This window comes from Alosa sapidissima, chromosome 22, assembly GCF_018492685.1.
Source record: "Alosa sapidissima isolate fAloSap1 chromosome 22, fAloSap1.pri, whole genome shotgun sequence".
Taxonomy (NCBI): domain Eukaryota; kingdom Metazoa; phylum Chordata; class Actinopteri; order Clupeiformes; family Clupeidae; genus Alosa; species Alosa sapidissima.
In genome coordinates, this window is record NC_055978.1 from 2,316,612 (window position 1) to 2,335,396 (window position 18,785).

The following is an 18,785-nucleotide window of genomic DNA, read 5'->3' on the forward strand; positions in this document are numbered from 1 at the left end:
TGGTCTCGCGGTCCAGCTCGGTGCTGACCGTCACCCAGCCCGTGCTGTTGTTGATAGTGAATGGGAAGCCCGGCGAGGTGTCGCTCAGCCGATAGTCCAGCCGAGCATTCTCCCCAGCGTCGGCGTCGATGGCCTGGATGTGGATCACTGAGTGGCCGATGGCCACGTTCTCCAGCACCGTGGCCTGGAAGGGCGTGCTGACGAACATGGGCGCGTTGTCGTTGACGTCCACCACCCGGATGACCACCATCCCCGTCCCGTTGATCAGCGGAGGTCTGCCTCTGTCCTGGGCTTTAATGCGCAGGTTGTACTCTCGGATCATCTCGTAATCCAGGGGGTTGATGACATCGATCACGCCCGAGGAGGAGTGGATGTAGAACTGGCCCTTCACGTTGCCGCTGATGATGCTGTAGAGCACATTGGCGTTGTTCCCCTCGTCTTTGTCTGTGGCCGACACCTGAGCTACCTGCGTGTTGACCGCCACATTCTCCGGGACCTGCACTACATACCTCTTCTCGCTAAACTGGGGGTAATTGTCATTCTCATCCTCCACGGTTATGTACAAAGTAGCGGTCGCGTTACGCGGACCGGGATCTCTACCCTGATCGTTGGCTTCGACTATCAGTTTGTACTGCGTCATTGTCTCCCTGTCTGGGGGAATCCTGATTTTCACGAGCCCATTTCGCGGGTCAATCTCAAAACCGGAGTTCACGCCGTCTCCGTTGACTATTCTGTAAATCATGTTTGCGTTTGAGGGAGTGTCCCCGTCATTGGCCCGAATGGTGATAACTTCGAAGCCCACTTCGACATTCTCACGAATGGTCACCCTATACTCAGAGAGCTCAAACACAGGCGTGTGGTCATTGGTATCTCTCACAGTGACGGTGAGGTAAGAAGTGGCCGAGCGGGGAGGGCTGCCGTGATCAGTGGCAGTTACTTTGAAGACGTGAGTGTCTTTGACTTCCCTGTCCAGGGGCTGCGCCGTAACAATGCTGCCTGTCTGCGGGTCAATTACAAAGAAATCATCGGATCGCTTATCAAACAGAGCCTCCATGGCGTACTTAATCCTACCCGCTTCTCCACTATCCGTATCAGTAGCTTTCACATTGATAACACGAGTGCCCGCTGGCTCATTCTCCGGGACGGATACTTGATAATTGGGCAACTGAAATGTGGGAGCAGAATTTGGTGCTCTTTTTATTCTCAGATGTCGTGTACTAGGTTTGTTTTGAAGCGACTCTGAAGACACGTAGTGCGCTTTTGGCCCGAATAGTAATCTGACGCGCATGGAAACGCTGTCTCCCAACGAGCCGTGCACTGTACACCAAAAAAACATTTCGCTACGCTCCCACGGTTCGGTACAGTGTTCATGGTTCAGAAATAAACTCCCGTTATTCACTACTGCAATACCATATGCGTTTGTGCAAGAATAACGAGATAAAGTGGTCTGCTTCAGGGATTCAGGTAAAAAGTCGTTCACATTGAAAAGTAAATTACCTGAAGACAAGCAGGAAGTCTCCCCTAACTGGAAAAGGTGATCGGCAGAAATATCGGGCTTATCAATGAAACTCTTTCTTTTGTATTTGATAAAACAATTCTGTCCGTGAACAAACACATTACAATGTGTCAGGACAAAGTTTTCAGATGTCACAGATCTTATCTTGACATAGAGAGGCGCCGGGTTCTTAGGTAAGCGCGCACAGTCCGCCCTGCTAGAAACTCTCACCACTCCGTCTCGCCAGTCCACAGTTACAAACTCCCTTAGATATTTTGCTGTTAAAGTCCTGTCAATTTTGTATGTCCAGCCGGGTCCGAGTGACACATTTGTCAGCACGTCCCCTGGTAGTAAAGTGTCAGATACGTGTAGGTCTAAACATCCCATTAACGGCAAACTACATATGAAGCTTACCCAGGTCCAATGCAGCCCTACTTCCATGGTTTAAAATTCCTTAGTTCCGCGGAACTTCAAAAACACCTCGGCAAAGTCCATCAACTCTCTCTCTCCCAACACGGTGTCTTTCTTTTAACCTTCATTTTCCCAGTTTTAACGGCGAAAAAGTCACTGTACTCCTGGTATCCATAGGGCGAGGTGGCATTATCCCATGTAAAGTTTAAAATGACGACAAAATGGCTCCGCGCCGCCCGCGACTCGCTCGCTCCCCTCCTCCGAGCGTGATTAGCATAAACCTGCTGCGTTGCCCGGAGAGGTGCTCTCACGTGGGGCTTTCTCTTGAGGGCTCTTGCGAATCTACAAAAGCCTTGCGGGAATTGCCGGTGCCGTTGGCATTGTTATTCAGATCTCCATTGAAAGTTTTTCACCACGCGTCCTGTTGTTTTGATGAGCTATTCTCGACAGAAATCAATATGAAGGAGGTTAGAACAATTAAGTGGAAACTTTCCTCACTATTTGCAGCCAGTTCTTACAAATATGACATGAAAGGTCGAATACCTTTATATTTCCGATATCAAGTCATTTTAAATGCGTAATGTCTTGGGCATATTTGAGCTTTCCTTTTTGCGCATATGCCATCCCTGGATGATTAAAACAACACACGTAAAAAGAAAACAAAACAAGATTCGGCCTATACAATACATTATTAGATGTAATGTAACCATTTGAGTTAAGTAAGACAGACAAAAATAACCAGCTAATGGCTCCTTAGACTACTTATGCCTTTAGCCTACATTAGGGTAGCCTACTGTTTCATTTGATTTTTTTTCTGTTTTTCGTCCACAATCGCTCCGTAACAAACTGTCTATAACAAACAGGGTACTTTGTAACTCAATCGCAATAGCTTCCTTTCTTTAAGTATTCAATCCCGCTCTGACTGTGACCTAAATTCACCTGAGTAGAGCGGGCCGCCCACCCGGACAGGCAGGTGGTACTCGGTTGGTGGTAACCTTAGGCCCTGCGCCTCCCCTGAGGTTCGGTTTGGGACAAAACCTAATCCGGAGGACACCCATCTCAATTAATTTAAGATTAGAGCAGACACTGGTCCGGAGGCGCCCTCTGGTGGCCAAACAGTGAAACATGCACTAAAAAGCCATGTCAATGGAATTAGATGTGACCTGATGCGAACTCTACGGTGATCTCTTGATTGGCTGGCATTTCCCTGTACGTACTGTCTGATTCAACTTTCTCCTCACCTTCCTCATCCACTTAGCTCTGAGTGTGACAGATACAACCGTTTAACAACTGTGAGAACACCATGCAGTGCAGTCTGTTAGACACAGCAGGCTATCTTATTTTGGGGTGCATACATTGAGACACCATTACCAAAATAATTAAATATAAAGGGCATAGCTATAGGGCCCGTCCACACGGAGACACTTTTTGGGTTAAACGCAGAGGTTTTGCTTCGTCTTGGCCGAGCGTCCAAACGAATCCTGTAAACGCACTGCCCGAAACCGCACTTTTTTGAAACCTGGTCCCAGAGTGGAAAAATCTGAAACCGTAGCCCTTTTGAATTCGTTTGGACAGCGAAACCGCACATCCTACTTACGTATCGATGATGTCATCGCCACACCTCAGCTGCCCTGGACTTGACACTTATAGTATTGCCTAATAATACTAGTGTTCATACATGACATTAGATAGATAGATAGATACTTTATTGATCCCCGAGGGGAAATTCAGGAAATTCAGATTACCTACGATTACACTCCGTAAGATAAATATCACAACTGGTGCTGCGCAGCGCCGATAGCTTATGACTTGGTGGACTGAACACTGTTTTTCTATGTTTTTTTTTTTTAAATGATTACTTTTTAAACACTTTTAAATTATTGCCCTTTTATGCTTTTATGTACTATCATTATGTGTTTTATGTTTTCTTATTATTATTATTATTTTATTATTCTTTACTTTTTAAACTATTCTAAATTCACCTGAGTAGAGCGGGCCGCCCACCCGGACAGGCAGGTGGTACTCGGTTGGTGGTAACCTTAGGCCCTGCGCCTCCCCTGAGGTTCGGTTTGGGACAAAACCTAATCCGGAGGACACCCATCTCAATTAATTTAAGATTAGAGCAGACACTGGTCCGGAGGCGCCCTTATTTTATTATTCTTTACTTTTTAAACTATTCTTTGACTATGGCCCTTCTATGCTTTTATCAACTATTCCTGTTTGCTTTTGTTTATGTAAATCACATTGAATGACCTCGGTGTATGAAACCCGCTATATAAGAGCTCCACCCTCTGATTTCTGCACCCCTTTGCTTCAGTGACATAAAATTATATTTTCTTTAAAAAAAATGACTAAGGCCACAATTACACACTGAAATGGTTTTAATCACTTGGCTTCATCACCTTTGAGTGTAAGGTACATCATTTGCCCTGCAGTTTCACATAGGAACTAAAAATCACATCTTAAAACACCACGTCTCTTCTTTTTCTATTTACAACAATGCACTGAAAAGGCACTTTGCATTAATACATTTCCAAACAGCAATTCACCCAAAGGTTCTCCTATTTGAGATGTCCAAAGCACACAGCCCACTCTATGCATCTCAAAACAAGTGACGTGCAAAGGACAACGCAAAACAATTCACAGGTGTTTAAATGTTCCCTTATTATCTGCGTTCACACAGAGTCCGAAACACTGGACTGGACTGGACTGGTCCAGTTCTGGTTCAGGGTATGGAGTCCACTTGGCATTGGTATCGTGTTAAACACAACGCACATTTATCCGTAGGGACCCTCGTTAAGGAACCCGAGATTCGGGAGCTAAGTTTTCCTTTCCAGTGATGGGATTATTACTTGCATATTACACTGTGTATGTGTCTCTCTCTCACACTCTTAAATTCACACACATACATATATACACACACACACACACTCCTTTAAGAATATCTAATATTCTTTCACTCACCCACACCCACTCTATCGCATTCACTTGTTCACTCTCACACACTCTCTCTCTCTCTCTCTCTCTCTCTCCCTCTCCTGGTGTGCTGGTCTGCGATTGGCTGCTGCTGGTCTTAGTGACCAGGTCCGTTTGGGTTTGGGCAGTGCTGTTCTGGGTAAGAGGATCCGATTGGGTGGTGCTGTTCTGGGTAAGAGAATCCGATTGGGTGGTGGTGCTCTGTGTGTGCGGGTCCATTTGGGTGGTGATGCTCTGTGTGTGCGGGTCCGTTTGGGTGGTGCTGTTCTGGGTAAGAGGATCCGATTGGGTGGTGCTGTTCTGGGTAAGAGGATCCGATTGGGCGGTGCTGTTCTGGGCGAGCGGGTCCGTGTGGGTCTGGGCGGTGGTGTTGGGGCCGAGGGCCCGTGTGGTGAGGCGTTGGCGACCCTGCTGCAGGGTGAACTCGCTGGGCCCCAGACTCATGATCTTGCCACTGCCCAGACACTCATCCCCCTTATACAGCACCGCAAACTGGAACACACACACACACAGACAGACGCACACACACACACACACACACACACACACACAGAGACAGGCACACATACACACACACACAGACAAACACACGTACACGTACACACACATACACACACACACACACACACACACACACACACACACAGAGACAGGCGCACGCACACACACACACACACACACACACACAGACAGGCACACACACACACACACACACACACACACACACAGGCACACACAGACACAGGCACAGGCACACACACACAGAGAGACAGACACACAGACAGGCACACACATACACACACACAGGCAGGCACACACATACAGTACACACACACACACACACACACACAGACACACACACGCACACACACAGAAAATAGGGATTAATGAAGGTGAATATCTACACATCTGAATGTGTGTGTTTATGTGAAAAAAAGTAGTTGTGCAGGTCTCTACAATTGGGCAAGAGATGCCATGTGTCAGCATGTGTGTGTGTGTGTGTGTGTGTGTGTGTGTGTGTGTGTGTTGTGCGTGTGTATGTGTGTGTATGTGTATGTGTATGTATGTGTATGTGTATGTGTGCGTGTGTATACGTGTGTGTGTGTGTATACGTGTGTGTGTGTGTGTGTGTGTGTGTGTATACGTGTATGTGTGTATATATGTGTGTGTGTGTGTGTGTGTATACGTGTGTGTGTGTATATGTGTGTATATACGCGTGTGTGTATACGTGTGTGCGCGCGCTCCTCTACCTGTCCAGGTGTAAGTGCTCTCAGAGGCTGTGCAGTCATGACCCACACACTCCCGTCCTGGTTGAGTGTCACTGTGCATGGAGCTGGGAAGGGACAACACACACTTTAGAGCTGCAACTAACTAACCACCATGACACATACACACACACACACACACACTTTAGAGCTGCAACAAACTAACCACCGTGACACACACAGACACATTAGAGCTGCAACAAACTAACCACCATGACACACACACACACACACTCTTTAGGGACCGTTCGGTATTTATGGAATGGACCACCGGAGGAAAATAGGGGAGGGTCATGTCTTTTTTATTCTTTGTTGAGGGGAGGGTCACCTAACTTTTTTTAGTGTAGGAGGGGGGGTGGGGTCACCCAAATTTTGTAATCATGAAAACAGCAACATTTCAAAGTGGCCTAGGTGCATATTTTTCCATGTAGCGCCATATTACGTTCTCTTTCGTTCCATAGCTGTCAACATTGAACATTGAAAATAAGGGAGATGCCCCGGGTTTCTCACCCAAAATATGGGAAAATGTCAACATCGTCCCCATTAATGTCGGAAGGGTTGGAGCAACAAAGTAGCCTACTTTATTTACGCCTAGCAGCCTATATTACAGTAATTTGGTCAACTTTACACAGCCCTAAAAAGGCTACATTTACCTTTGGCTTACTTTTAGTATACCGTGTAACGTTAAACAGCGTGCATGCTTAACATTAGTAAAGCATACTTGTGCTTCATTCATCCACATCCAGCTCCTAACGTTTTGGCAAGCATATCTACCAATTTACCTTGTTCCTGCCCAATCTCTAGCCTTGCGGTCTCCATCCTTTCTGTTTTTGTTGTTTGCAAAAATATATAGTATTTATTGGTAAACAGCAACAAGTGCAATTTGTTAATCGCTGTCATTCTCTCTTCTGCGCAAACAAAAATGTGTTACATTCCAAGTAGCCTAGTGCGTAATTCTGCTTCATAAAGTTCAACAAATACATTTGCTTATTTCACAAAAAAATATAAATAGCCAGTTTAGGGTCTACAGTGCAGAGTTGGTAAGTTATGATAGGCCAACTTGCAGTAAACATACAAACAGGGGAGTAGCTGAGTAGCCTGATAGTAGCCTGATGGTAGGCAGGTGCGCACATAGACATACGGCCGAACATGCAAGCGCCAATGAATCGTGCTCTCACGACAATCACGCCGTTAAACTTAAATAGGTTAGATCACTCTAAGTTTGCCTTCAAGCTAGGAAAACAATGATTTGAAGACATCTGTTTCGTTGGAAGGGCAAGGGAGTAGCAACAGGGCAACACAGAGACTGGCCCGATGGCAGGGCTAATGTTATGAGAGTATTAAAATATTAAAATACGAGAAAATATTAAAACGGAAAAAAATATTATAAACACGGAAAAAGTTGGCATGCATTGTTTCAGTCCCCGTGCACAGGGATTATTTGTCACATTATTAATCACATATGATTATTTGTGAAATTGTGCAAACAGGTGCAACACATTTGAAAAGGAAGGACTGGTAGCATGCAAGCTCCCGGGAAAGATTGATTTAAGAACATTATCACAGTGTGTCTTTGTGGCGCAAAGCAGCGCGGGCGGAAGACAGGGACAATTGGCAGGGGAGGGTCATGTCTTTTTTGACAATTCTGTCGGAGGGTCATTGAACAATTTCTAGCAGGCAAGGGAGGGCCAGGCAACTTTTGACTGAAGCACTCAAAATCCCTCCGGTGGCCCCTTCAATAAATAACGAACAGTCCCTTAGGGCTGCAACTAACTAACCAGCACACACACACACACACACACACACGCAACTGTGAGAGCGAGTAGAAGGCTGAGCCGGTGAGCGGCCCGATACGATTTCTGTGCTCTCAATCATAATTGTTGCAGTTGTGATAACAGTATTTACGCTCTCAATTCCTGAATCTGCGCTCGTTTTCATTCGTTATGCGCTGGCATAATTTAAGGCAGCTAACTGACGCCATACTTTAATCCTGGTACTGACTCAGTGGCATAATTAAGGCAGCTAACTGACACCATACTTTAATCCTGGTACTGACTCAGTGGCATAATTAAGGCAGCTAACTGACACCATACTTTAATCCTGGTACTGACTCATTGGCATAATTAAGGCAGCTAACTGACGCCATATTTAATCCTGGTACTGACTCAGTGGCATCTGGTGCTGGAAACGGAACCGGCATTCCATCATTTTAGTCCTGACGAGCTCTGCCGGTGGTTCCTCGGCGATCCAGTGGAACCGATCTGTACGCAGTGTGTCTCTCAGAAGTGCTGGGTGGTTTGTGGTCGGTGCCTAGCAACAACAAAAAAAAAAGTAGATTTATACCTTTAGCAGAAGCTTTGATCCAGGAGCGATTACAGTTGAGCTATGGTATATGTTGTTATTGTTTGGGGGCAGCCGTGGCCTACTGGTTAGCGCTTCGGACTTGTAACTGGAGGGTTGCCGGTTCAAACCCCGACCAGTAGGAACGGCTGAAGTGCCCTTGAGCAAGGCACCTAACCCCTCACTGCTCCCCGAGCGCCGCTGTTGTAGCATGCAGCTCACTGCGCCAGGATTAGTGTGTGCTTCACCTCACTGTGTGTTCACTGTGTGCTGAGTGTGTTTCACTAATTCACGGATTGGGATAAATGCAGAGACCAAATTTCCCTCACGGGATCAAAAGAGTATATATACTTATACTTATATACTTATTAAATATGTGAATATATATGTATACATAAAATTGTACATATTAAATATATATGTATATATAAAACTGAATCTATGATCACCACTACTGTAGATTTCTCACAGGACATCAAAGAGAGTGAGAGGCAGGTGAGAGAGAGGGAAAAGGACAAGGAGAGATGAAAAGTGTGTGTGTGTGTGTGTGTGTGTGTTCATATATCAATAAGGGAGAATGAGAAATAGAAGGGAGGCACATAAGAGAGAGAGAGAGAGAGAGAGAGAGACAGAGAGAGAGAGTGAGAGAGAGAGAGAGGGGAGAGAGAGGGAAGAGAAAAAGAGAGAGAGAGCTGAAATGTCAAACCTACCACAAATATGTCGTTGGTGGTGATGTCTTTGTCCACCACAAACCAGGCATCTCGCTGGCCACCTATCCGGGCCCTCTGGCCTAGTGTGAAGGTGAACCAGCCTGTGGAGTGGACAGGAGAGGAGAGGGACAGAGAGGTTTACCGATCGTTAGATCCTTACGTTATTAATCTCCAGGGACATTTTAGGACACTCATAACATAGACCACACTGCCACCTTGGACACCAGCTAGTTTAGCCCGGCCTTTAAATTGGAGCACCAAATTGCGGCACTCCCAAAACACGCTTATTTGCTAAAGGCTGTCTGGGGAAAGAGACGCTTCACATGCAACGCCACACTGCAACAACGAAAACAGCACCTATTCACAATAAACCACTTCTGTAAATCATATTCGTTTTAATCAACGTATAATAGTGGGTTTGCAAACAAATGCAAATTCATGAGGTGTGATACATCAAACATCCATGCTTGTGGGGAGAAACATGTCTTTTTCATGCATAGGTACTATCGTAACGAACTAATATGCCCAATGCCCATACATTTCTATGCGTTACGAACTAACATGCCCATACATTTCTATGTGTTACGAACTAATAAGCCCATACATTTCTATGTGTTACGAACTAATAAGCCCATACATTTCTATGTTACAAACTAATAAGCCCATACATTTCTATGTGTTACGAACTAATAAACCCATACATTTCTATGTTACAAACTAATAAGCCCATACATTTCTATGTGTTACGAACTAATAAGCCCATACATTTCTATGTTACAAACTAATAAGCCCATACATTTCTATGTGTTAGGAACTAACATGTCCATACATTTATATGGGGTCATTCCACGCCAACTCAGCCACCCATGTACATGACACCTCTCAGATTTTGCTGAAAAGCGGTGAATATATGCCTTATGTTACCAAACAAAGGAATCTGAAGTTTCAGGTCAATATCTCAAACGGTTTGCCTGTGGCGTCCATTTGAATTTCGGGTGCCACGGCCCTAATTGACACATTGGAATTTCACATTTCATCTTTTGCCATTTTTGGAAGCCCATAACGTCTGTTCTAATAGTGGTAGAGGGCTGGAAACTGGTGTGGTAGTCCATTTTAGCCTGTACTACACAATTCTGGAGGCAGAATCAACATTCCTTACTGTTTGGGTGAGAGATGGGTCACCAAAGTCCTAAAAAATGTTGACGGCATGTGTGATTTTTCACTTTTTGGGTGGCCCTAGCACCACAATTAATGATCATATTTATTCTAAACAGGATTATTTGTTATATGTGGGAACCTTGCTCTTGCCAAAATGAATTTGAAGGGTATGGTACCACTGGTGGGGGTTTCATGGGGGTCCAAAAACCCTCTCCGGCAGAGGTGACTCTTTTGGAACCCCATATTTGGACCCCAAAATGACCATGTGGGCACTTGATGATCCTAATGGGATTTATACCAGATAAAGATACATATTTGTTCTTTCTTTTAATGAAATAAAATTGTTGACTATGAAGCTCCATAATATAAATTTTATTCTTCATAATGCACCATTTTGGACATTGTTTCCAGAAGTCTGGAATGTAGATCAAGGAGAATTTAGTGATGATAAAGCATGAAAATAGTGGAAATAACTTAGAACTTAGTATTATGCTCAGTGATGGCAAACAATTAAATACTGAGACTGTCACGGATTAACCCCTTATCCCCCATGAAAGAGATCCTCCATCAAACTTCAAAATTGATATAAAGCAATTATGCGATAGTGTTCCACTGATCATTTTGGCTGAGGCGTAACTTCTCTCCAGTTCGTACGTTTTCTCGTGTTTTTTTAATATCTTCTGCACTAACAAAGAAAAATGTAATGTTCTTAATTTTTTTGCAAGTCGCTTTTTTGCAACTTTGCATGGGAAAAGCCCATGTGATGGAATCAGCGGAACTCTCAAGCGTCTTGCAGCACGAGCAAGTCTGCAGGCCACTGATGCAAACCATATTCTGACACCAATGGAGATGTTTCAATGGGCAAAAAGAAAACATTAAGAACATTATATTCTTCTTTGATAGTGCAGAAGATATTAAAAAACTAGAGGAAACATACGAATTGGAGAGACGTTACGCCTCGGCCAAAACGATCAGTGGAACACGATCGCATCATTGCTTTACCAATTTCCAAAAATAAGATACAGATAAAAATAATATCACAAGATACAATATTCACAGATGTCGATGCAGGACAGCAATCGGATTCAGAACACTTGGATACAGAACACCCGGAGGCAGAACACGCGCAGTCAGATCAGCCACAAAATTCAATTTTCCAGCCAGGAAAATACATTGCCTGTATGATGATTACTGGTTCATTGGAAACATTGTTGAACGTTCAGATGAACATGGTGACGTTTTTGTGAAATTCATGAAGTGTGTCAACAACATCCTCACATGGCCATCGGACCAAAGACAGATCCCCTGTTGGGTGCCATTCCAACATATCATTTGTTGTGTCAGTGTGCCAGACATCTATGGACACAGTGCTCACCAATACAAACTTGACCAAAAGGACCATGACAAAATTATGCCACTGCTTCCACAATTTCTTGGATAATAGTTAAAGACATTCAATTTAATTTTCAATTTTATTTGGAGAGTGACAGGGGCAAGGAAAAACACCCTTTTACTTGTAGTGTTCTTACACATTGTAACATTCTTGTTATTTAGCTTTTTAAAAGTTTGATGGCGGGTCTCTTTCATGGGGGATAAGGGGTTAATCTGTGACAGTCTCAGTATTTAATTGTTTGCCATCACTGAGGATAATACTAAGTTATTTCCACTATTTTCATGCTTTATCATCACTAAATTCTCCCTGATCTTCATTCCAGACTTCTGGAAACAATGTCCAAAATGGTGCATTATGAAGAATAAAATTCATATTATGGAGCTTCATAGTCAACAATTTTATTTCATTAAAAGAAAGAACAAATATGTATCTTTATCTGGTATAAATCCCATTAGGATCATCAAGTGCCCACATGGTCATTTTGGGGTCCAAATATGGGGTTCCAAAAGAGTCACCTCTGCTGGAGAGGGTTTTTGGACCCCCATGAAACCCCCACCAGTGGTACCATACCCTTCAAATTCATTTTGGCAAGAGCAAGGTTCCCACATATAACAAATAATCCTGTTTAGAATAAATATGATCATTAATTGTGATGCTAGGGCCACCCAAAAAGTGAAAAATCACACATGCCGTCAACATTTTTTAGGACTTTGGTGACCCATCTCTCACCCAAACAGTAAGGAATGTTGATTCTGCCTCTAGAATTGTTTAGTACAGGCTACAATGGACTACCACACCAGTTTCCAGCCCTCTACCACTATTAGAACAGACGTTATGGGCTTCCAAAAATGGCAAAAGATGAAATGTGAAATTCCAATGTGTCAATTAGGGCCGTGGCACCCGAAATTCAAATGGACGCCACAGGCAAACCGTTTGAGATATTGACCTGAAACTTCGGATTCCTTTGTTTGGTAACATAAGGCATATATTCACCGCTTTTCAGCAAAATCTGAGGTGTCATGTACATGATACCCCGATATTGGCGGTTTTCACATGGAATGACCCTATGGGAGATTCTTTGAGTGCTGTGTCTCTGGTACACACCACACATATCTGTGATGTCACCAACCCCAGCAGACTTGGAGAGGCCCATCTTACCCTTGTGTGTTCCCATGACCTTTCCTGTTTCTATAGAGACGAAATTGCCAAGCTTGGGCTCAAGGTACTGGAAGACACAAGAGAAAGGAAGAGGAAGAGGAAGAGGAAGAGTGATGAATAAATGTAAAGAGGAGCAGTGAGACAGACATGTCTGGAGCAAATGTCCTTTCCATACTCACTTTCTAGACTCAAGCTGAAGTACTGATACTTGTGGTTAAAAAAAGACAGTATAGGGTCTGAAAGTGTTGATATTTCTGCTAGGGGAGTGGAAGTAGAAACTAGATACTCCAGTAAAGCACAGGCACCTGAAACAGGAACCACCTGCAATGCCTTCAGACACCACCAGGGGGCTGCAGACCACTGCTTGAAAGACCCTGACAGGGTTCCCAACTTCCCACACATTCTGAAACATCCAATTCAAAGAGTTTCCAGGTCCAATTCCCTCAAACTCTGATTCAGAATAAAAATAATCGATAACAATATGGGATATGTTCAGGCTATTTTGTCTCTTCAATCAATTGCCAGGTCTTCCAGGATGCCAGGACTTCCAGACTTCCCCAGTGGAACCCTGTCTGAACTAGACCCTAGTTCTGAGCAAGACTCTGGCTGACAGCCCACTGAGAAAAGCCCTCATGCGAGTTAGAGGGGGAACCGACAGAAGAGCAGTTATGTGCCAAATAGAAGAGCAGTTAAGTGCCAAACAGAAGAGCAGTTATGTGCCAAATAGAAGAGCAGTTAAGTGCCAAACAGAAGAGCAGTTATGAACCAAACCTCCAAGATGAAATCCTCAAAGTTCCTCTCCCCAATGAAGCAGATCCCCATGCTCTGTAGAAAGAGGAAACGTTTACATTTACAACATTTATATAATTCATTAGCAAACGCTTTATTCCAAAGCAATTGACAAAATTAAGTATACCATTTAAGCTACAGTGCAAAGGACACCTTAGGTAACAATACATATTACTATGCAGAGGAGACCTTGGATGATAATAAATATTACAAAAATAAATACTAATATAGCTGCAAAGCAGCAATGAGGGGGCCAAGCTGGTTTCAGATACTTGAGCTGCCGAGATGGCAGATAAACTTGACATTGCCAAGGTCTCTACTGCTTCGCCTGCCAATTGCCTAAAGGTCTCTACTGCACCACTTGCCCATTGCCCAGGGTCTCTCAACTGTACTGCACTGCAACTGACATGCATCAGCACTTCCTCTAGCGCCGCCCTAGTGGTCAAACATTACTAAATGTACTGTGCGTCCTCAGGATGTGGTCCCGAGTCTACGTACCAAGTTTGGTGTCGATACGAGAAAGTGTTGTTAATTATAGCGCCGCTTGTGGTCAACGGTTATTAAATGTATTGTGCGTCCTCAGGATGTGGTCCCGAGTCCATTAACCAAGTTTGCTTTCAATACCTGAAAGCCTTGCGGAGATATTAGCTCATTTCCTGTAACTTTAGCGCCCCCTACTGGTTAAAAGTCAAAAGTTTTTTTTTCATGTCCTCAGGATGGTGTCACAAGTCCATGTACCAAGTTTGGTGTCGATACAAGAAAGTGTTGTGAATTATAGCGCTCCTTGTGGTCATCGGTCACTTAATTTATTGTGCGTCCTCGGGTTGTGGCCTCGACTCCACGTACCAAGTTTGAGGTTGATACGAGAAAGTATTGCTAATTATAGCGCCCCTAGTGGTCAAAGTACACCAAATGTATTGTGTGTCCTCAGGATGGGGTCCCAAGTCCATGTACCAAGTTCGGTTTTGATACGTGAAAGCGTTGCTGAGATAGGAGCTAACTTCCTGTAACTGTAGCGCCCCCCTAGTGGTCGAAGGTCACCAAAATGATTGTGTGTCCTCAGGATGGGGTCCCAAGTCCACATACCAAGTTTGGTTTTGATATGTGAAAGTGTTGCTAAGATATGAGCCTACTTCCTGTGATTATAGCGCCCCTCTAGTGGTCAAAAGACTCCAAAATTATTATGCACCCTCAAGATGGGGTCTCAAGTCCATGCACCAAGTTTGGTTTTGATATGTGAAAGTGTTGCTGAGATATGAGCTTACTTCCTGTGATTATAGCGCTCCCATAGTGGTCAAAAGTCAATTTGAGTTCACTTCCTGTTTGATTGGTCGTGACTGGCGACCAGTTTTGAGTATGGGTGTCAAAGGCAATGCAATTATGAGACATGGTCTGAAGATCATCTGTGCCAAGTTTCGTGAAAATTGGATGAAGTTTGTGACCTAGATTCCAAGGATTCCAAATATACCTTAATGTTCAAAATGTGGTGTACGGTTCAAACGTTAAGTGCATAGATGTAATAAAAAAATTGAAACGTTGGTGGCGCTAGAGCAGTCGGAAGTGCAGATATGAAACTTTGTGAAATGAAACATATGACTGAACCGAATCAATGTGCCAAATTTCCCAACTTTTTACTGTATGGTTCAATTGGCAAATTAGCATTTTGTTATAATAATAATAAGAAGAAAATGTAGAATCACTATGGGTTGCCTCGCAGCTTCGCTGCTTGGCCCCCAATTACCAGAAGATTGAGAGAGCAGGAGTCTAGGTACTAGTACCAGTCAGGTGTACGATGTAACGATGGACATAGAGGTGGAAGGAGGAAAAGTGCTGATGACGAAAAGTAAACATGCATGGAGATGTTAGCACCATAGGGTTAGCACACATGGACAGGTGCCAATACCTCTTTCTTCTTTAGGACATGACCAAAACCAGCCTCAGCGGCCATCTTCTTCACAAAGTCCTTAGTGAGACCTGCCAAGGGGAAGATCGTCCGACGCAAAGCATCCTGGGACACCTGACTGAGGAAGAACGTCTGGTCCTTAAAGCTGTCGGCTCCCTGGAACAGTCTCACGGCTGCCATTACGACGAGAGAAACAAAACAAAAGGTCACAAACTAATGTCACCCTCAACATCACCTACTAAACACAAGAGAGCATTAGGACACTTCGTAGGACACTTGATAGTGTCCTTTGAAGGTTATACCTGTGAATCAAAATGTAACTATACTATCTATAGCAGCCAGGTTGCAGGAGCCAAAATGTAATGTCCTCTTCATAGACAAGGTGTCGCTGTGTATCTGTAAAAGTGCGTCACGTATAAACACTTACGGTTCCGGATCTCAAAGCGGTCTCGGAACAGCGTCTGAGGAGGAGGTGGAACGTGCCTCTGGTGGAAGACGTCCTCGTCCTCCAGGGAGGTTCTTGCATAGTGACCCGTTGCCATGGCATCGGCACCTGTTTCCACAACAACAGGTGCGTGTGTTCACGTGTGAGGAATGTGACAAACATAGGCACAGACATCACACAGAACCTTTAGTTCACACACCTTCTACACACCAACCCACTATAAATTATAACTCATTTGATATATATTAGACATGAAGCCTACACAAAAAAATGGCATCAACAATGCCAGACTTTTCTGCTTGGGTAACTCCCCAGAGTCTAAGCAAAGTTAAAAGATTCTAGGAGTTTGGTTGTCCTTATCTCTACAAAGAACTTTTCTTTTTTCTTTTTTTTTCTTTTTCGCATATCCAAATTTCCGTCAAGGATTCCCGGGTCACTGTAAGACCGGGGTACACGAAACTTGGTGGGCATGTAACCCCACATGGATAGCATGGAACCTCCTGTTTTCGTTTTGATCTGTAGCCCCCCCGCTGGACTGGACCCCCCGAAAGGAGGGTAAGGCAGACACAGTTTTCTGTGAATATCTCGAGAACCGTAGGGTTTAGGAGGACCATTTCTTTTTTTGTATGTTGATCTCAAAGGGCCATGTCAACCCATTCCATAACCACTCATTTCATGTATAGCGCCACCTAGTTAAACACAAAAAAGTAAAAATGAGGTGTTGTAATCGCAGGTATCTGTGACCTAACATAGTCAAAACTGCACGAAATTGGAAGTGTAGGATCATTATGACACCCTCTGAATGCACGCCAAGTTTCGTGGAATTCCGTTCATGGGGGGGCACACAATAAATGAATTTATGTTACTATACACCAACTGGCCTGTAGGTGGCCGGAGACAGTTTTCTGTGGATATCTCTTTTTCGTATGTTGGTCTTAAGGGGGCATGTCAACCTATCCCATTACCACTTATTTCATGTATAGCGCCACCTAGTTAAAAATTAAAAAGCAAAACATTAGGTGTTTTCATCACAATATCTCTGGCTGACATGGTCAAAACTGCACAAAATTGAAAGTGTAGGATCATTATGACACCCTCCAAATGCATGCCAAGTTTTGTGGACTTTCGTTCATGGGGGGCCTTACAATAAAATAATTTATGTGTACATTTAGTGACCGTACACCAACAAGGATTCCCGGGACACTGAAAGACCGGGGTACACGAAACTTGGTGGGCATGTAACCCCACATGGATAGCATGGAACCATCACTTTTCGTTTTGATCTGTAGTCCCCCCGCTGGACTGGACCCCCCGAAACAAGGGTAGGGCAGACACAGTTTTCTGTGAATATCTTGAGAACCGTAGGGCCTAGGATGACCAATTTTTTGCGTATGTTTGCCTCCAGGGGTCATGTAAACCCATTCCATATGCACACATGTGCATAAACAGATACACACGCACACACATACATTCACAGTAATCCTACGTATGACACATACTCACACAGTAGACATATATACGCATGCATGCACATGTACACACACAGGCACATAAACAGGCAAACACACACATGCACGCACACACACATAAACATAAACACGCACACATGCACACAATTCAAGAATTTCCCAGAATTATGAACAGGCAAGATGGGGGTGGGGTTGTATAAAATGTATATTACATGTGAAATCTATGAACTAATCAAGTTTTGGTACTTGTTGTCTAGCAGATACTAGTGAGAACTGAGTGTGCATAATGCAATTCAGTGAGACAGTTAGAATCATATGCTTTCAGCGTGACTTATTTTTGTGGAAAACATGTGCTGGACTGGGCGGCGGTCATATTTCGTACCGCTCTGCGGTACATCTAGTTACACACAGACCTATCACACCGGCTGCACAGATGCTCAGCTGGAGTGGAATCTTACTTACCCAGTGAGTCAAGGGCATACTGACAGAAGTGTTTAAACTTGATGTACTTATTGCATATTATGTCTGGGTTTGGCGTCCTTCCCCGTTGGTACTCCTTCAAAAGATTACTAAACGGACCAGAAAGAAACTCAATTAAACAGACAGCCCAACCCCACCCACATGTTTTTTGCATGCAAATACTCAAATATGACTTTCAAGAGATTATTGTGTACAATCATAGAAGATTCTATGATTACCTAAACACTTCGTGCCAATATTCTTTCACATATGACACTTGGTGGAAGGGTATATCTAGCTGTCTGCACACTTTATAGGCGTCCTCGCAGTCCCGCTCGGTAGTGCACACCCCCTTCTCATCCAGAGAGTCCCAGTTTTTCATAAACACTCCTGTGACATAGTAACCTACGGGGTGACGTTCAAACAGTGACAACCATATACTTGACAAAGTTTTGAGGTATTTGAATCGTCATACCTAAGCCTGACCAACTGCATTGAAGGAGACACAGAGAAATACATAGATTACAATGGAGAGGGGGGGAAACAGGAGAGAAGGGAGAATGTGTAGAGCAGTTCAGCCTACCTCTACGTTTAAGCAATAATGCCGAGACTGAACTGTCGACGCCACCTGACATGGCACACACGACATGCTTTACGACGCCCATGATAAACAAAATAGAAATGACCTATTTCAGAATATACATATAAAACTTTATATAGATAACTCTTGAGAGTTGAGTTCGCGTTGTCTCACGGACGCAGCCATGTTTCAAGTCCGACGGACAATATCGTCCGGACCGAAACAATGTCTGCA

The 18,785-nt window shown here is 44.0% G+C and overlaps 2 protein-coding genes across 5 annotated transcripts in view; both read right to left on the reverse strand.

Annotated features, from left to right (window-relative positions):
• The window catches only part of celsr1a (cadherin EGF LAG seven-pass G-type receptor 1a), a 121,423-nt gene extending 119,304 nt beyond the window's left edge, over positions 1-2,119 (reverse strand). The window contains exon 1 of the mRNA XM_042078237.1: positions 1-2,119. This exon is cut by the window's left edge and continues 1,596 nt beyond it. Within this exon, the coding sequence (XP_041934171.1) occupies positions 1-1,936 (1,936 nt within the window). The 5' untranslated portion in view covers positions 1,937-2,119.
• Positions 1-18,781, reverse strand: part of trmu (tRNA 5-methylaminomethyl-2-thiouridylate methyltransferase) — a 27,628-nt gene extending 8,847 nt beyond the window's left edge. For 2 of the 4 annotated variants that reach the window (XM_042078241.1, XM_042078242.1), the window contains exons 1-11: positions 18,555-18,781; positions 18,211-18,376; positions 17,975-18,081; positions 16,026-16,151; positions 15,599-15,771; positions 13,678-13,731; positions 12,907-12,973; positions 9,198-9,298; positions 8,313-8,457; positions 6,133-6,215; positions 4,931-5,374 (exon numbers count right to left, since the gene is read on the reverse strand). In XM_042078241.1, the coding sequence (XP_041934175.1) occupies positions 4,931-5,374; positions 6,133-6,215; positions 8,313-8,457; positions 9,198-9,298; positions 12,907-12,973; positions 13,678-13,731; positions 15,599-15,771; positions 16,026-16,151; positions 17,975-18,081; positions 18,211-18,376; positions 18,555-18,636 (1,548 nt within the window). In that variant the 5' untranslated portion in view covers positions 18,637-18,781. Of the gene's footprint in view, positions 1-4,269; positions 5,375-6,132; positions 6,216-8,312; positions 8,458-9,197; positions 9,299-12,906; positions 12,974-13,677; positions 13,732-15,598; positions 15,772-16,025; positions 16,152-17,974; positions 18,082-18,210; positions 18,377-18,554 lie in introns of those variants that run through there. The other 2 variants (XM_042078238.1, XM_042078239.1) reach the window with 2 other exon arrangements.
• Positions 18,782-18,785: the final 4 nt, after the last annotated feature.